This window comes from Corvus kubaryi, unplaced genomic scaffold (assembly GCF_017639235.1).
Source record: "Corvus kubaryi isolate FWS band 111438036 unplaced genomic scaffold, C.kubaryi_AGA036_p1.0 37126, whole genome shotgun sequence".
In the NCBI taxonomy this organism is placed as follows: domain Eukaryota; kingdom Metazoa; phylum Chordata; class Aves; order Passeriformes; family Corvidae; genus Corvus; species Corvus kubaryi.
In genome coordinates, this window is record NW_024581031.1 from 112,522 (window position 1) to 131,188 (window position 18,667).

General features: G+C 43.2%; 1 protein-coding gene across 7 annotated transcripts in view; it reads right to left on the reverse strand.

Moving 5' to 3' along the window:
• DIP2A (disco interacting protein 2 homolog A) overlaps positions 1-18,428 on the reverse strand; it is a 93,188-nt gene extending 74,760 nt beyond the window's left edge. For 3 of the 7 annotated variants that reach the window (XM_042021131.1, XM_042021130.1, XM_042021128.1), the window contains exon 1: positions 18,279-18,425. In XM_042021131.1, coding sequence (XP_041877065.1) covers positions 18,279-18,375 — 97 coding nt within the window. In that variant the 5' untranslated portion in view covers positions 18,376-18,425. Of the gene's footprint in view, positions 1-17,264; positions 17,525-18,278 lie in introns of those variants that run through there. The other 4 variants (XR_006014880.1, XM_042021133.1, XM_042021129.1 and 1 more) reach the window with 3 other exon arrangements.
• Positions 18,429-18,667: the final 239 nt, after the last annotated feature.

An 18,667-nucleotide genomic window follows, 5' to 3' on the forward strand; every position in this document is an offset into this window, starting at 1 on the left:
AAATGGTTTGGATAGAAGGAACCTTAAAGCTCATCTAGTTTCAATGCCCTTCTATGGTCAGGCACACCTTCCACTAAACCAGGTGATTAATTACAATTTATAGTTATTACAGAATGAGTGTTATAATACCCACTATTATCAAAAGATTATAATTTACAATTACGATGGTATAATTAATATAATTTATAATTCCCTTGTTAAGGTCATATCATGCAACTGTTTTTCAATTAATTCATAGTGACTTCTAATATTTCCAGCTTCTTACTATCACATCACTAACTCCAACACCTCTATGTTTTTCCAGGATTCCCCCATGGGAGTTATTCGCAGAAGATTTTGGTCCATGCAAAAAAGCTGGATTTTCAAGTCTTCCCTAGTCACACAGACCTACCTCCTCCTGTCCTAGGATATGCTCATCTATTTCCTGCCAAATTACACCTCTTCTTTTTTGGCGGCCCATTTCTTACTTTTTTGAGTCTGGGAAACAGACAGGAGACAGAAAAATACAGTAAAGTTTTCAAAAAATCTGGACTAGAACAACCATGAATGTCAGACAGGCAACTCACTTCAGAGGTTTTCCTTTTCCTTCTCTAATGTGTGATCTCTCCATGTCCACACCATAGAGATTCATCGAGGGCTCAGCTCAAATCTGGTGTGCAGCTTTGGTGCTGTCATTAATGCCAATGCTGTTGCAAGATCACTTAAATGTGCTGAAAACTGTCCATCGTAACAGTGGCTGAGTAGGGGTGAAGCAGCAGAACTGTGAGAAACACAGGCAGGGAGGCAAAGGGCGTGGATACATGAGGCAGGATGGCAATGGGAAGACAGGGACCTGCTCCCTTTTGGATGCCCCAAAAACAACTGCTGAGGACACATTCTGCACCAGGCCCCTCAAAAACCCACAACACAAAAAGCTTCAATTAAACAAAAAGTTTCAACAAAACCTAGTTTCAAGGAAGCAACAAAACACCAAAGTTCTTCCACTTGACTCCACACAGTTCTGCCTTCCTCAAGCTCTTCCATTACAAGCAGCTCTTCCCACCACAGCTCCTTAACACTGAGCACTATTAAGTAATTACTAATCACTTAATCACCTGGAATCTCTTCATTAAAATAAAAAGATTGCAAGCAATTCCCTTAAAACAATATTAAGCTACAAACTTTGGAAAGTTCACATATTTGATGCCTTAACAGTGAAGCCCAGTACAAAAAAGCCACCAATGCAATGCTACCCAGTACTAACACACCACTCTGAGTATCCAGAATGCAAGCTTAGACAAACTATTACAATCACAAAGACAAATACAGGACTACAAAAATATCAGATTTAAGCTTATTCATTCAGTCCAACAAAGACCCTCGCGTGCACGTACGGGGAAAATCTACATGGCTACATTTATTTTTCAACAAGACCTGTTTACTCATCCAGTGCACCGAAGAGACATTGTTTAATAAACAGAACCTTGAATAGGTATCTGCTTTGGTTTTTAATTCTTTTGCCAAGAGAGAAAAGGCTTCAGAATGCAGGAGCTCATGAACAGAAGGCCATGGATGAAGGCACAGACTGGCAGTACTTGTGAAGGTGAAGTCACCACCTGTTTCAACTTTTTCATCCTAAACCAGAAAATCCGTACTTGTTTATATTCAAAACAGTCTTATTCAGACATGTCACAGTATGAAAAGTCACCTAATCCTAAATTCAGATTTAGTCTGAGCGTGGATTTATTTCAAATTACCTCCAAGATCACCAGCAGCACCTCTTGCTGGTGCTGAAACCTGATGAAGCAGCAACAACCTGTTGGATGCTTGGGACTAGATGCAGGACAGAAAGCAGGACCACTCAAGAACTTTAAAATCGAACCAAGCCAAAAAAATCCCAAAAAACCCAAAGCCAAGAAGAGAGGCTACTATTCACATGGAAGTCAGTACCTTCAAAGATGTGCTTTCACCTTGTATAAAACTGCATTAAAATAGTCTCAAGATACATGCAGAACCAAGCAAGCTACTGGTAAATTGATTTTTACTCGATCTCTTGCATTTAAACGGAGGCAACTGGAATGAATATAAAAGTCTCCATACAAGAAACTCATTAGCAATGAAACTGAGTTCAAAGCACAATAGGTTTTGACACTTGTCTCCAAAAGCCTTAGCACTATTGACATTATCCTTCCAAATGCTGTGCTACAGAAGCACTTTCTCAGATGATTGAAAGGTTTTGTTAACAAGCAGCACACTAAACTGCAGTGGTTTATTATTTATTATTAAAAAATTAATTAAACATTAAAATGGCCAGAGCCACTTCAGCAAACCTGTGAGTTTCAAAGGATTATGCTAAAGGGCTGCTTGCTTTTTCCATTTCTTATGGCAGTGACTGTTTCAATTACCAAGACTTAGACAATTTCTGCAATAAATGGAATACACCAGCATTTTTTAAATTTACACCCCAAATCATATTTAAATTGTTTGAGTAATTGGTTTAAACATTCCTGAGACAAAGCCGTTCCTGTTCAGGCATCTACACTACTTTAGACTGGCATAAAGAACTCCCTACATTGCTAACACAGAATATGCAGATACTCTTAGAGTTAACGATTTCAAATAGCTATAATCAGTCCCTTCATTTTAACTGATGATCAGAAGACACTTTAATGGCTCTGCTGCATTTCATAAACAGCTGTGAATTTTAAATCAATTAAATTCCTGTTAATCTAATGTCCAGAAGCTGCTGATGTGACCTGTACAAATGCTGTTTCACTTCCTCTGCCCATTCATCTGGACCAGGCTTTTCAAGTTCCCCAGTCCTTCTCTCTCCAGTCTTGATTAAGACCTGGAAAAGAAAAAAATCACTTCTCTACCATGACTTCTATGACTTCTATTAATTCATGAGCATTTTGATTTTTATTCCTGGAAAAATTAAGACTCTCCAGCTATCTGGTAAGAGAGCTCTACATCAGTATGTATTTGAACAAGATTTTGCTTTTGGAAATGCAACTCCTTTCCCAAGAACACTGTCTTGGCATACCATTTTTAACAGCTCTATTTTTCAGCCAAAATTCTGCAATTTTAAACTTTCCAATACCTCCAAACTGCAGAGCTTTTCTGATTTTTATATGTGTTTTCCTAGGATGTGCTTTGGTCTTACGAAAACCACTGAATCCCAGTAATCCTATATTCTCTACAGCTGCATGGATAAATCCTCCAGTGCTTCAGAAATTAGACACTCCCCCAGAAGTTTAGCTTCTCTCAGGAACACAGGCATTCTAGTTTTCCTTAATTATCCTGTCAACTTTTCCAGTGTACATGACTTAACCCATAAACCATGGCTTTAAAACACTCTAAACCTGACACAAGTGGATAGTAATTTCAAATTCTTATATATTTCTATTAGATGCTCAAGTGCTCTTTCAACAGCTTGACTGAGTCATTCATACATTTATAAGGTAATTTTAGCTCCCAAATTCTGAAAGATACTTTAAAAATTTAAAATTGAAAGCTTTTACAGTTGCTATGGTTCCCTCTCCCCAAGATTCTAGAAAGCCCCTAGAATAAGACTGAAATCAAGAAATTCTATTCATGTCAGCCTAATGCAACATCCCTAAAAAATTCGACAAGTCACTGCAGTTGGGAAAGAAAAAAGTAATTTCAAAGTCAGTAATTCTGCATGCAAATTTTCCTTAAGATCCTGTTATTACTTCCTCTGTTGTGAGCAATAAAAAACCTAACTATGAAAGCCTCTAGTAAAGGCCCTTCCTGCAGAAGCTGGAAATCAGCAATGTTATTAACATGGTGTCAAGATCCAGTAAGATCTACTGAAAAACCAAAGGAAGGTTAAAGGCAGTAATGCAACATTCTTCCTTCAAATTACAGATTCTATGTTTATGCCTCACTTTCAACAGCCCTCAGTCAAGGACCTGCTGCTCAGAATCTCTAATAAACTCATGTATTCAAGACTCTCCAGCAGTGCCATGTGAAAGCCCAGACATCAGAAACTTTCTTGAAACACGTAAAAAATTCTGAAGATGAGTCTCAAAGGCGTAACACCAATTCCTATAAAGTTGGCAACTGAATTTCCTTTAAACCTAAGTTTTCCTCAGTCTCAAAATGCAACCCACTGGCATTTACCATGAAACACCAGTGGTTTAATTCCACTAAATACATATTAGTTCACTGTTATTAAAAATGTCTACAAACTGACAAACATGCAGAAGTTACTACACTATCACCACGTTTATCATCTGAAGGTAGTATATCACCATGATTTTTTGGGGGTTTGGGTAGGGGGGATGGGGTGGGGCAGGTTATCTCCCCTGGTCGCAATGTAAAAAGCATTGTGCTTACAGAAGTATCTCTAATTAAATTAATCCAAACCATGTTTTGCTGAATATACTTTTACTAATTACAAAACAACAACGTTAACTTCAAATGAACTGCTATACCGTTCTACCCCAAAATTAGGCAATGTTCTTTACACAGCATCAGGTAACAATTTTACTGCAGTCAGTCTCCCAAATACAACACCCACTGATGAGGACCACAAATTAAGTTCTCAAGTTTTGCAGCTCATAGCTTCCCTTCTAAAAGGGCACTGAGAACCTATTTCATGTGATGAACACAATTTTGATAACACCAGTACTGCATGAGTAATCAGTCTATCCCACAGTCCCCTTCAATCACCCCAGGGAATTATCTCATTCTGATTCAGAACCTCTTTATTTTGCAGTGTCAAAACATTGCTTGTTTGAACACAGCAAGGTTACCTCTTGTCATGAGTCAGTTTATTGGGCTTCCCAAACTGCACCAGATGCACCAACACGCGATTGAAGCCCTGCAGAGCACAGCTCCAAGTTAAGTATAAAGTGTCTATCAGTTCACTACTTACAAATATTCACTAAAGAAAGGAAAATCTTCCAAAAAACCTTGGGGGTTATTATTAGCGCTGAATACTTTGGACAGAAATGCATAAAACCAAGAAAAGGCTCTTTCCACAGTGAGGAAAAATCTACCTGTTTGTAGCACAATAGTGGCTAAAAGGGCCTAACCCAAAAAGGCAACAACCCAAATAAATGGTACAAGCAACCCTGATACAAGAGCTTGCCCATGGAAGATGCAGCGAGGTGCTGTAGGGCACAGAAAACATGTAATGATCACAAGAACAAGTTGTCAGTTATTAGCTACTCACAAGTTTCTATGTTTAAAATGATTTTTCATTTTCTCCCTCTGGATGCAGACCAGGGAACGCTGGTCCTGCCAGGAAGAAGGATCAGCAATACAGCAGTTATGTAAGTACATACTCAGCCACTGAGTTTGTCAAATCTAATTTATATGGCTTCCATTTTAAATAGAAATACAAGACTATTTATTTCTTACTACTATCTACCATTTTCTGGTTTCACTAAGCATTCTGCTACTCCTCCTCTGCCTCAAACTAGCCTGTAATTACCTCATCCCAACTACCCTGCTACGACTGCAACACAGACTTATCTCACAGTTTAAGACCCATACAGCTTGCTAGGATAAAAGTAACATATACAAGGATTTATACATAGCCATTTTGTAATTTAAAATACGATTTATAATCTTAACAGTAATTTAAGATTAGAATATGGAGCCAAAGCTACAAGCAAATACAGAATATGCATGTCAATGAAGGTTTTTGTAGTTTTGTGGGGCCGTACCACAAGTTACTTACATTGTAAGTAACAATAAGGTAAAAATCAAATAAAAACCGGTTTCACTGAAAAAGGAAAGGGCAATAACCATAGCGATACCTTTTGCAGATCTTCATCCCATGGTCTCTGGAGCAGACCCTGCCTCCTGTAAACACCTCTGTTACAGGTATTCCCAGCACCTGAAGTTCTTCTCTCAATTAGTAGAATCTAAACATTTTGAAGGCCACCTGAAAACAACTTCTGCTAGGAAGGGAAGAGACTCATTTGCTAATGGTCAGTCTCAGGCACTGATAAATTGAAAAAATCAAATCAGAGCACTGTCAATATCTGCTAAAACCCAAATCTGAAGAAAACTACAACCTTGAGTTTATTTAGGCAATAGTTGCTGATACATCTAATCCTGGCTTCACAATTGTGAAAAGTCTAGAATCACAGATGTAATTTGCTCCAACCACTAAGTTCACCAGAAGAGTTTCCTGTTTAAAAATACCCATTTCCTTAATATATTCCTTCATCTGTAGCACAATCACACTGGTTGATTACTATAAGTAATGCTTTTAAACAGACTGGTTTATCGAATTATTCATGAAAAATAACCCAAACCCTCTCTAACAAGGAGGCTGTAGATGGAAAGTGAGCACAGGAACAATGCCGACCATCACCTTGACTCCTGCTCAAACTGATATGTCCAGTCACGGTTCTGGATCTGACCACCACAGAATACATTGTTTCTCAGTTTCCCAGACTGCTCAACGCAGACAAACACATGGCAAAAAAATACATAAACCCACAGCAACCAAACTAATCCTGACCTCACTGGTGTTTCTGTGTACACTGTTAAGTGTAGCCCAGGAGTCAACGGAGACTATGCCGAGTCAAACTGGGAGGACCTCCAGAGTGAAGCTCTTAACATACTTGCACTAGACCAAGGCGGGGGAGGGGAGGTGGGGAAAAAGACCTGTAGGCTCCTGCCAGGAGTGACTCTGGGGTCATCTGCTTGACTGTTACGAAGTTGCAAGGTCATGCACTTTACTATACGGACATCTAACCCAAGAGCAGTAGAAAAAAAGGCAAAGAGCAAGAATGAGCGTCCCCCTTTTAATTCCTACAACATGTACTACACAACCTCAACTAGCTAGTTTATAAAGTTTAAGCTTCTTAGTGATTGTTACTTAGCAAATGAGAGCTCAGGCAAAAAAATTAGAAAAGATGCTCACAACTCAATTTGCTTTTCTCAAATACTGTTTCTGAAAGAAAAATGAAGGGAAAAATCTTTACTGAGCTGCCATCTCTGAAAACAGTGAATATTCTTTGCAAGCTGAAGTAACTCCCACCAAATACAAATGATACACAAACATGAAATGAGAAACTTCAGTAATTTTGTTAGACAACACATAACTGCCAACAAACATTTTGCCCCAGTGGTCGCAACACCTTTTCCCTAACCCTACCAAACCCTGGGCTTCCACAATATGGCCTGTCTGACATGCTTTCTTTGCAACCTCACATTCTGGCACTTTCTTAACATTTCTTACTCCTTATAATGTAAGGCAGAAATCTCATAATGTGGGACTTCAACAGAATTCTGCCTTAATACACAGGCAGCTGGTACATATGGAGCTGAAGCCCCTCTAGTTATATCCAAACCACGTCCCAACACAGGTTTTCATTTCTCCATAAGCAAATAACTTTTCAAACACTATTTGATAAAATGCTGAGTTGGCTGGTATTTTCCCTGTATCTGATGAATCCCACATCTGTGGGACACAAACATATTGATTATGATTTATGGGTGCTTTCATACTTCAAGTTCTAGGACAAAATGCTGCTACAATCAGCAAGTCCAACGTTTCATTTGAGGCTCGATCCAGGACAGATTGAAGGAACAGCCGTACAGACACAGCCAGATGCTGAAAAAATATATTTTGAGTATGAATTCATTTTGCAGCTAAGCTGAAGTACTGACACCCTCTTTTACTCTTCTGCCCTCAACCCAATCCAGCTCTGAGGCCATCTGGCTATAAGTAGGGAAAAGGAAAAATAAAAACTATTAAAAATTTGAGCCACAGTAAATTATAACAAAAAGCCATAAAAAAAGATGATTTGCCTCTATCTTCATAATATCACAACACCAGCTATTAGTAACTTTTCAGTGTCCATAAATAGCAAATCCTACAGGAGGCAGAATTTTGTCAGACATCACTGGCATCCAGCAGAACTGAACAAAAACTCCCTGCCAGTTGAGGGATGAGGCCCAACTGGCACCAGGTGTTGATATTCTCTTCAAGTTCTTAAAGGGATGTACACGGAGATAATCAAACAGAAACGTCTTGACCTTTAAAAGGTAACAACAGACATAAAAGATTAACAGCTGCTTCTTTATTCACTGAATTGTAAATTGCAGACACCGGCTACAAGGCACAAGTTTCCACACAGGAAAACAACAACAAAAATCCACAGAAGTTTAAAATCTTTGTGTCCTGTTGAGCACTGCTGGGGAAACAACAGCTTGAGAAAGAACAAAGGTCACAGTAAACCAGTCAGAAAATGATAGAAGGATATGATGATGATTTGGAGGCTTTAATTATTCAGTCACACATTTCAACTTGGTCCCCTGAATTCTGCATTGCAGAAATGCTTTGTTTGACCTTTGCACAGGAAAATCATACACTCAATTTTACTGCACATCATGGTGGGGTAACAGTTGGACTCCATGAGCTCAGAGGTCTTTTCCAGCCTAAACAATTCTATGATCTTTGAATTTGGGTCTGCAATCATCACTTCAAGAAAACTCAGGCAAATACGACACGTTTCCTCAAGAGCTACAAACCTTGTGCCAAGAAACTGTCAAATACTTCGATACTTATTCCAAGGTAAGTCTAAGGGTTCTTAATAACCAAATGACTGTTATGTAATCAAGAGAGACTGACATGTTTCCATTTGCATACAGGTATATTAAAGTGCGTCTTTCAGTAACAGAACTGGATGATACATCCATAACTCACCTGCATGAAATGTCATCAAGCAGGCACCTTCTTTAGTCCATGAGATGCCATAGCCAATAACATTTCAGAAGAATAGTCTATTCCTTTCAAAAAACCAAGCTAACCCAAAGGAAAAAAATCTCCCCAGCAGCATTTTAACTAGGAAATGGAAAAGAAAAACTCAATTAATGATCTCAAGATTGGCAGAGCTTAATTTAGGTTTAGGGGAACGAAAGGGAGGTAGAACATAGGATAGTGTTCAATGCTAATTTTATAAAGGTCTATTTACTTCATGAATGTGCATTTATAATTTTAACGGATGCTTATTTTTGCACCTGGAAGAAAATATATTTCCTTTAATTTTCTCAATGTACAGGTTGCCATCATATTCTTGCTCCTCACCAGGTTTTAACTTTCCTTACCAAAGCAACATAGAAAAGAGTAACAAGATTTCTACTCAAACACAAGGAAGAGATTAATTTAAACACTTGTTAACTACAGCAGAAATCCAGAAGACAACCAAAAAAAGCCCAAACCACCTAACTGGTTGAGTTTGAAATTCTGCTTTGAAAGGAAGGAAGGTGATGACCTAGCATTCCCAGTTTTCCTGGTTCAGATTCTTCTGTTTCCTCACAGTGATAAAGGTAACAGAATAGTACATTTAGTCCTTTTATCTGCAAGCCTTTAAGTGCATCACCATCACTCTTAAGCTGGAAGCCAGAGCCAGCAAAATAAGACTGGATGTTCTTCTGCAGGTCCTCACTGCTCACAAAATTGTTTCATTAGAAACAGCTAAAGGTAAGAAGTGTAAGGATGCTCTCAGCTGAGACTAGTTACCTTGCTTATCCTCCTATGTTCCAGAAGGCAGGGAAGAAAAAAAGGGAGAGAGGGGCAGCAGAATAATAATGATGGAAAATTAGTATGATGGGGGAGCAGGAAAGAGAGCAAAAGGGAAGGCACATTACAGATGAAAACCATTGCCAATTGTATTGTTCCACTGCAACATTGTTCTAACATGGTTGCTAATATTTTACCTCAACTCAACAAGAGCCCCTTAACCAGCTTCTCATTACCTTCCAAAATAGAGGGGAGAATTAAAAAAATCTCCTCTGATCATCCAGCACATCAGACACGGCAAGAAAAAGAAAATGGGTCAATTTATTTTACCCTCCCAATGCAGAAAGGTTCAGAGGACTCTTGGTACCCAATGTGCGGCCTGAGGGAATTGAGAGGAAAGGGTGAAAAAGAAGTAACAGTTCCTGGGTAACCTATTTTTTGTGTGCTGAATATAGAAGCCTCACTAAGCAGCACCATGTGGTCTAGCCTACCCTGGTTTGGTTAGCACATGGCTGTGGCTCTGGGAAGGGGGAAAGAGGCCAATTGGCAGACCAGTCTGGGCTGCTGAAGAATGGCAAGACATTGCCACTCGGGTAGAGAAGCTACCTGTGAAAGTCTGTCATGTGGATGCCCATGGCTCCAAGAGTCAGGCTAATGAAGAACACCAAAACAACGAACACATAGATAAAGGTGCGAAAATAGAGGTGTCCCAGATAGATCTGGACTGGCAACACCAGGGGGAGTTGTTTCTAGCTCGACTGGCCCATGATGTCTCAGGCCATCAGGGCAGAGATGCCACCTATAAGTGGGCACGAGACCGAGGGGTGGATCTAACCATGGGCAGTATCTCCCAGGTGATCCATGATTGTGAGACATGCGCTGCGATCAAGCAGGCCAAGCGGGTGAAGCCTCTGTGGTATGGTGGGCGATGGTCCAAATACAAGTATGGGGAGGCCTGGCAGATTGATTACATCACACTGCCTCAAACCCGCCAAGGCAAGCGCTATGTGCTCACAATGGTAGAAGCCACCACTGGATGGCTGGAGACCTACCCTGTGCCTCACGCTACTGCCCGGAACACCATCCTGGGCCTGGAAAAGCAAGTCCTTTGGAGGCATGGTACTGCTGAGAGAATTGAGTCCAACAATAGGACTCATTTCAAGAACAGCATTATTAACACCTGGGCTAGAGAACATGGCATTGAGTGGATGTACCATATCCCTTAATCATGCACCAGCTGCTGGGAAAGTGGAGTGGTACAATGGCTTGTTAAAAACCACCTTGAAGGCACTGGATGGGGGAGCTTTCAAAAATTGGGAGATGCATTTAGCAAGAGCCACCTGGTTAGTTAACACCCGAGGCTCTGCCCAATCTGAGCCCCTTCAAACAACACACAGAGATAAGGTCCCATCCGTACACACAAAAGGTATGCTAGGAAAAACTATTTGGGTTATTTCTGCCTCAGGGACCAGGTTGCACCTGGTGGGTGATTCAGAAGGATGGAGAGACAGGATCACTCAAGGGGAGCTTGTTTTTGGGTGAACTGCCTGTCACACTGCACCTGTATCTAGATCTAGATGTATATATGTATATAATCAGGATAATGCATGTATGTATATAGTTTAAAAGTTTAAGTGTGATATAGCATGTTAGTATGGGAAAAAATTCAGGGTGGATAATGCTGGAGGTTAGGTGTTTTTTTTGGTTTTTTTTTTTTTTTCCCCTTCTCTCAGGGAATTTTCTCCCATCTGTTGCCTAAGAGATGATGATGACTGATACTTGAAGAGAGACAAAAGATATAGCCATGGAGGAGGGGGAGGGGTGCAGCTGGCTGCACTCCCCTAGCTGAGGGGCTTTCTCTTGGGAAGGGCAGAGATACCTGAGATTTTGGCTGGGGGGTCAGGGGCTGGGCTCAGCTCCTCGCTTGCTCTCTCATTCTTGGATCGGACGGAACAGTTGAGTTGCTGCTACCTCAGGAAGAATTCACTGCCACCGCAGAGTCCAGCCCAGCACTGCTTCTTCTTTACCATGGGTGAGCCTCTGCTCATAAGAGCAGCCAGTGAACTGGGACCTTAGTAACACCCGATCACACTGGAAAGGACCCTCACCATCTACTTAGGTGCCTCAGGGGAAAAACTTGGGACCTTGACCCCCGAACCCCTCCCCCTTCCCGGAGGGTGTGCCTCCCAGCTGCGTGCTGCAGCTGCTATGGAGAAGCCCAGCTGCCACTGCCCAGCTCCGCTGTTTCCTGCCTTGGGCTTTTTTGCTACACTCTAACCCAACACCCCATGCCTGCCTGACCCCTGTGACTCCTGCTAAGGCTGCAGAGTTCCTGCTACATTTTGTTTGCCACCCCGGGGTGTGCCTGCCTCTGCCGTTCCAGCCACTGCTCCAAGGTTCCCGCTACAGCCCATTCTGCCATCCTGAGGGGCATCGAGATCGGCTGCCCCTGTGGGTTTGTAAAGGGAGCCCCTTTTCCATCCCTCCTGCCGGCTCGCCCGCCATCACCCACATGATGAGAGAGGCGCTCGTGCCACAGCGCCCCCTGCAGGCACGGGGGAACCATTGCACCCCCTCCCGCCCGGCCGGGAGCCACCAGCGCCCCCACCGGCTGTGACCAGAACTGCACCCAAGGGGAAGGTGCCTGACAGCTGAGAGAGGCTGGCACTGGGTTTGTGGGTTTGTTGTCGCTGCCGTTGTGGTTGTTTGTCTGCCTTGTTATACATACATACATACACATATATACTTATATACATACATACATATATATATACACACACACACATACTAATAAAGAACTGTTATTCCTTTTCCCGTATCTTTGCCTGAAAGCCCCGTAATTTCAGAGTTATAATAATTTGGAGGGAAGGGGTCACATTTTCTATTCCAAGGGAGGTTCCCACCTTCCTTGGCAGACACCTGTCTTTCAGAACAGGACAAGGACTTTGAACTCTTAACACCTATGTTAACTGCCATCTCTCTTAAATCTCTCATTTATGAATTAACTGTACTGCGAACATAGCAAGGTTTGGATAAAAACTCTGCTGTAGCACTTTCCCATAGGTGAATGAGTAGTGACAGTCTGTTCCCTTGCTGAGGAACAGGCTTTTCACTTAGAAAAATGGATCCCTTGTGTATGGTAACCGTGAACCTTGCAATGGTAACTACTCCAAGCCACAAGACTGTTTTGTAACAAATAAACCAATCAATAAATCAAACTCCTGCTTCCCTTTGAACACAGCGTGACTATTTAAGTCACAAACTGGACCAAAGGACACAAGACAGCCTGAAGGATGTCAGCCAGGTGCCCAGACCTTTGCCGGGTGTTAACATGTGAGAAAAAGCTTTGAAGACTTACTCAGTTCCCATGGGCATTTGGCAAGCCCCAGGTACTATCACACAATTAACAGTTTCTGTTGGAGAGCCCAGAAATTAAGCAAGAAAGATGCTGCAGGTCAAGTTTCACAGACTGCCATCTGTCTCTCCAGTCATGACAGTTCTTCCCACTAACAGCCTCAGATCATATTTATTTTCAAGTATTTCCAACACTTCCATAATAGAAAACTACCATTTTAAGTCCAGAAAAAACTTAACTCCCAAATACTGTGATTTATCGCAAGAAAAATAGGTGCAAGTGTGTGTGGGTGTCTCTTCCTCACCTGATTTCACATACAGAAATTTAATACCACATTGGTACTACTGGTGTAACAAAAGCACCTAAACTTTTCAGCTCTGAGCACTACCTTTATGTTTTATAAGAAAGGTGTTCTGACCAAAATAAAAGTTATTATCAACTTATTTTTTAAAAGCCCAATCAGACTAATTACAAAAAGTATTTGCTGAAGTGTTGCTGGAATATTTGCAGTAGCCAAAGATGTCAGACATTGAATGCCTTTACTTTTTTCAAGAAATACTTCATAGCTGGTATCTTCTTCCGCTCAGGAATTACCTGCAGTACCTCAAAATGTGCCCAAAACCCTCACAAAAAAACCCCAAAACAGTAAAATCCTAGAGAAAGCTTCCCTGTCACACACACAACTTCTTCCTTTCTTAAATGGGAAATAAAAAATTGAGATAAAAATCATATGAGAGTCAGCTTTCAGTCTAGGCAGATGTAAACATCTGAAGGGGAGCCAGAGCAACCAGTCCACTGACCACTCCACGCGAACTGCATCCTTTGCCATTAAAGCCCAGCCATGCGCAGAAGAAACCTATGAGCAATGTGGCAGGAAGTGGAAAATACTCCTCCCCAAATCAACTGAGAAATAAATGAGGTTATAATTAAGATTGTAAGCTACATGAAATACTTCTCTAACTCAGAACTAATCCTGCAGCCTTTTTGATAGAAGTCATTGAGAACAGTGTTCCCCATCTGGCATTCGGTGAAATAATGGAATAGATTTGAACTAGCAAAAAAAAATCTCTTCAGCCTCTTTACTGTAGGTAATCTCTGTTTAGAGTTTCAGCTTAGTTCATAGAATCATTAAGGTTGGAAAAGACCACCAAGATCACCAAGTTCAAAGTAAGACCAACCTACAAATTCCTAGCGAACAGAAGAAAACCCAAATCCACATACTTGATGTTTCAAGCTGCATCAATTCAGACAAAAAAAGTGTTGTACCATTCACATGCCAGTCAAACTCCACCTCAAAGTTGGTACAACTGTATTTTTCTTCCCGCAGTTTTTATCCAATTTTTACTGAACACGAATCCTGTGTTGTGCATCCTAATGGTCCAGACTAACTGGATCCAGATAGCAACAAGCACCAAAAATTTCCAAGAAAAGAAACAAACCTAGTCATATGTTCTTGTAAGTCCCTGAACTGCTGGCTGAGGGCACTGCCGCCACCACCACCAGACCTAGAAGACAAAGCCAACACAAGCAGGCACCAAGTCCTCATTACTATATCAACACATTACAGAGTTTTATCTTCAACTACTTCTCCGTATCTTGTCCTTAGATGATCAAGGAACAAGTGAGGCATCTTCCTGCACAGATAACCCAGAAGAAGTAAAAAACAACCCAGTTCCGAAGTGGTATACAAGTACATCTAGGTACATAAAAACACATACAAATATATGATGCACTCTCATGGAACAAGTACAGGCTTTAAAATGCACATTAATGCCTTTCCTACAGAATCTCTACTGCAGATTAGAATTTTTTTAAGAACTGTTTATAACCTTAGTTCTCTTTCAGAGCACAGAAGAAAAAACCACATCAAACCCTCAAAACAAACAAACAAAAAACCCAACCAAAACCTAAACCACCCGTGTTTTATAGTTACTAATAAACAACCTGAAGTACTGGAGCTTCACAGCATCTCCAACATACTCTGACACAGATCCTGCCAGGCTGATTAGGGAACTCTGCATCTTTCCATTACATCAGAAAGCTGCAGCATCTTAGAGTCTTATGGTAAGCAAACCTAGTCCACAGATCCATCAGCTGAAACACAGCTTAGGTGTTAAGCATGGTCTCAAAACTGTCCTTATCTCCCCAAAAGGTTGTGGCAGATCTCTTAGTTTTTTTTACAAGATTCACTAATTTTTTTCAACAAGAAAGAAATTAGCGTTGATATAACAAAGCAACACAGTAGCATCATAGTAGGGTCACTTTCTATCCCCAACTATTATTTTTCTTGTACATGAAGAATACAATGTCAAGCAAGAGATTAGGATCTTGTAAAGCAGGAGGATTCATAACAGTGCACATGACGGGAATTGTAGCATGAACTGGCACTCCATGCCCATCTGTCCTGGGTTGCAGTGTATTCTATTACCATCCTCATGAGCTGTTGAAATCAAGTGGGGCAGTGTTTCCTTGCCTCCTCCCCCCAGACTATCTTTCTGTTAATGGCCCATCATTGCTCTGACGCATGACTCAGAGAGAACTCCCTCCGGACTATCTTCTGTTAATGAGCATAATCAACACTTGGCCTCATGACTCATTACCCCCTTGTGAGATGCTCCACCCAGAGGGACGAACCAAGCATTCCATCCTGGGTATAATCTGAGATTCTGAACACCAGAATCCCTTCCACTGGATTTCCAGAGGACAGGAGCTACACAGCCACCATTGGACCTGAGGAAGAGCAGACCTTTTTTCTACAGGATCACCACTTCAGAGGACTGCTACCACCACTCTAACAGGGTGTCAGGTTGTATCTTGACTCTGTCAGTCGGAACCAGTGTTTTAGTTTTTCCTTTTCTTTAATTTCCCCATTAAATTGTTATTCTGACTTGGTGCCTCCCACTGGTTTGTTTTCAAACTAGTACACCATCCAAAACTCTTCTCAGCTGAACGCTCTACTTAAGATTTTGAGTTGTCTTTAGAAAGTACCAATGTGCTCATGTCTCCATTCTTCTCTACACCTAAACACAAACACTTTACCCAGCTTTTGCTAGGATCATCTGAAGCAAAACCAAAGGAGGAGATTAATCATCTTCCTGACTTATTTTTTACAGGTGAAAATAATATAATCAAAGAGAACAGACATCATTTCTGCCTCATCACAACACACACAATATTTCAATTAACAAAGTACACAGACAAAGCAGAAAGGAACTTGCTCTCATGTTTCTCCTTTTCTCTTTCTCCCTTCACACTTCCTCTCAGATGATGGGAACATCCACCCAGGTACTGACCTTCTCTAACTTGAGGCATACTCAGCATAAGAAATCTTATATTGCTATTCCTTCCTCTCCAAGTAAGCAAGCTCTGAACATTAATGACTGAGAGCTCCATTAAAAGCTGTTCATACAAACATCAAGCAATGGCAGGATACAAGCATGTAACATACTACCAGATGTTGAAGAACTACTGGCAAACATTTTTCAGTTTAGGAAAGACAGAGAAGGGGTCACATCTAAGCTCATAAACTACATCTTCAGAGTGGTCAAGAAATTCAAGCTCACATTACCACTTTATCCAATTACTCCATTATTCCAGCGGCTACACAGCAACACACATTCCACATCAGACCCACAGCACTAGGACAGTGTGCACTCACTTCAGGCATCTCACAGGTTTAACATACTGCAGACCCACAGTATTTCATCAGTTAAACAAAGACACAGTCAGGAACTACACAGCAGAGGAGCCAGCCCCAGGATATCCCTGCAAGTGTCAGCAGGCACACAGGAAGAGCCACTGTACCCAGCATGGCCACAGAGCACATGGTCCCAGCTCACACGCAGGAACTTGTCTTGCATAAGCAACAGGGCATGCCAGGTACTACTTCTAACCGCGCCAGCAGATATGCAGCGACAGGTTACACCTGGACAACAGTCACCCATCCTACATTTCTTCCCTGCCTCTGCACCAAAGCTTCTACACTGGAGGTGAGGACAGCACACCTGTGAATAATTTCCAAAACTGTGACCTGAATCAAGCAGCACATTTAGGCGTAATAGCCCCAGTTTTGCTCACCTGAACCTGCTGATCTGAAAATCACAACATCTAAGGAGCACGCTGAATGCTCCTAATCCCAAAACCACAGATGGTATTAACAGGTTTTTAGCTCTTCTATTCCAGAGGGCAGCTTGACAGTGTAACTGGGGAAAATGCAATGAGCAACTGCTCCCAGAAAATGCTGCCTCGGTCACCTCCCCCCCGGCATGCCCTCCTGCACCAAGTGCCTGTACCTGCCTGTCTGCAGTACAGGCCACGCCAGAGAATCAGTATGCAAACAGTCCTTCCCCAGCTCCTTAACAGATACCACGACTAACACCCACAGCGATCACAAAAGGGTTGTTATCACCAAACACTGACCTGGAGGAGGAGGGGATGTCTCCTTCTTGGGGCTGAAAATCCATCAAATGGTCACAAGTGAACCTTTATCCGGCATTGCATATTGTCACCTCTGGGCTCATTAATGCTTCAAGGGCTGGAGCCCCTCTGCTCTGGAGACAGGCTGGGAGAGCTGGGGGTGTTCAGCCTGGAGAAGACTCCAAGGAGACCTTAGAGACCCTTCCAGTGCTTGAAAAGGCTCCAAGAGAGCTGGAAAGGAACTTTGGACAAGAGCCTGGAGTGACAAAACAAGGGAGAATGGCTTCCCACTGACAGAGGGCAGGGTTAGATGGGATACTGGAAAGAAATTCTTCCCTGCCAGGGTGGTGAGGCCCTGGCACAGGCTGCCCAGAGAAGCTGTAGCTGCCCCTGGATTCCTGGAAGTGTCCAAGGCCAGGCTGGATGGGGCTTGGAACAACTGGTCGAGTGAAGGTGTTCCTGCCCATAGCAGGAGGATGGAACTGGATGAGCTTTAAGATTCCAGTCTAAATCATTCTGTGATTCTATTAAAATGGAGAAAGCATCACCATATTCCTGCCTGTACACACACTGAAGCACAAAAGTTAGCAATTAATGATACAGAGAGAGAGGTTTAAGGTTTTAGCTACAGTTAGGAACAAATATTAAAACTAAAATAAAATAGTCTTTCCAGAGTATCGAGCTGCACACTAACTAGCCATTTGGAAGCGCTCGTGAGGGGCCTCCACAACCGCTCCCAGCGCCGGCCGCAGGGGCCGCGGGCGGGCGGTGCAGCCGGGGGGATGGCGGGGGACGGCGCAGGCCCGCCCGAGCCCGGCGCCACCGCCGGCTCCCGGCCGAGGGCTCCAGCGGGAGCGGAGCCCGGGCCTGCTGTGGGCTGCGCCGAGGGGCGAAGACGCCGCCTCCCCCAGACCCCTCGGCGGCACCGCGCCCGGGCCGCCCGCGGCAGCCACACGCGGCCTTCCCGCCGTGCCCGGCCCCACAGCCCCTCCGCGCCCCGAGCCCGGCCCCACTCACCCTCCGACAGCTCCAGCTCCAGCTCGGCCAGGCTCTCGCGCACCTCGGGCGGCAGCGGCACAGCCTCCAGCGCGCAGCCCCCACGCTCCGCCGCCATGGCGCGGGCGGGCGAGCAGCGAGCGGGCCCGGCGGAGCCACCGCCCAGCCCTGCCGCAGGTGGGGCCGGGGGCGGGCCAGAGGCGGGCCCCGGCGGTCCCGAGCCGGGAGGCAGGGACGGAAGGAGGAGGTGCCGCCGGCCCTACCGCCCCGCGCAGCCGCTACCGCAGCCCGGGACGCGCGGCCCGTGCCAGGGGCGGGAGGGGGCCGTGCCGCTGGGGAGGGGCTGCAGCACGGCCCGCCCGCTCCTGTATCCAGCGCTGCCTTTCTTATTCCTCCTTCCCTTTTCCCAC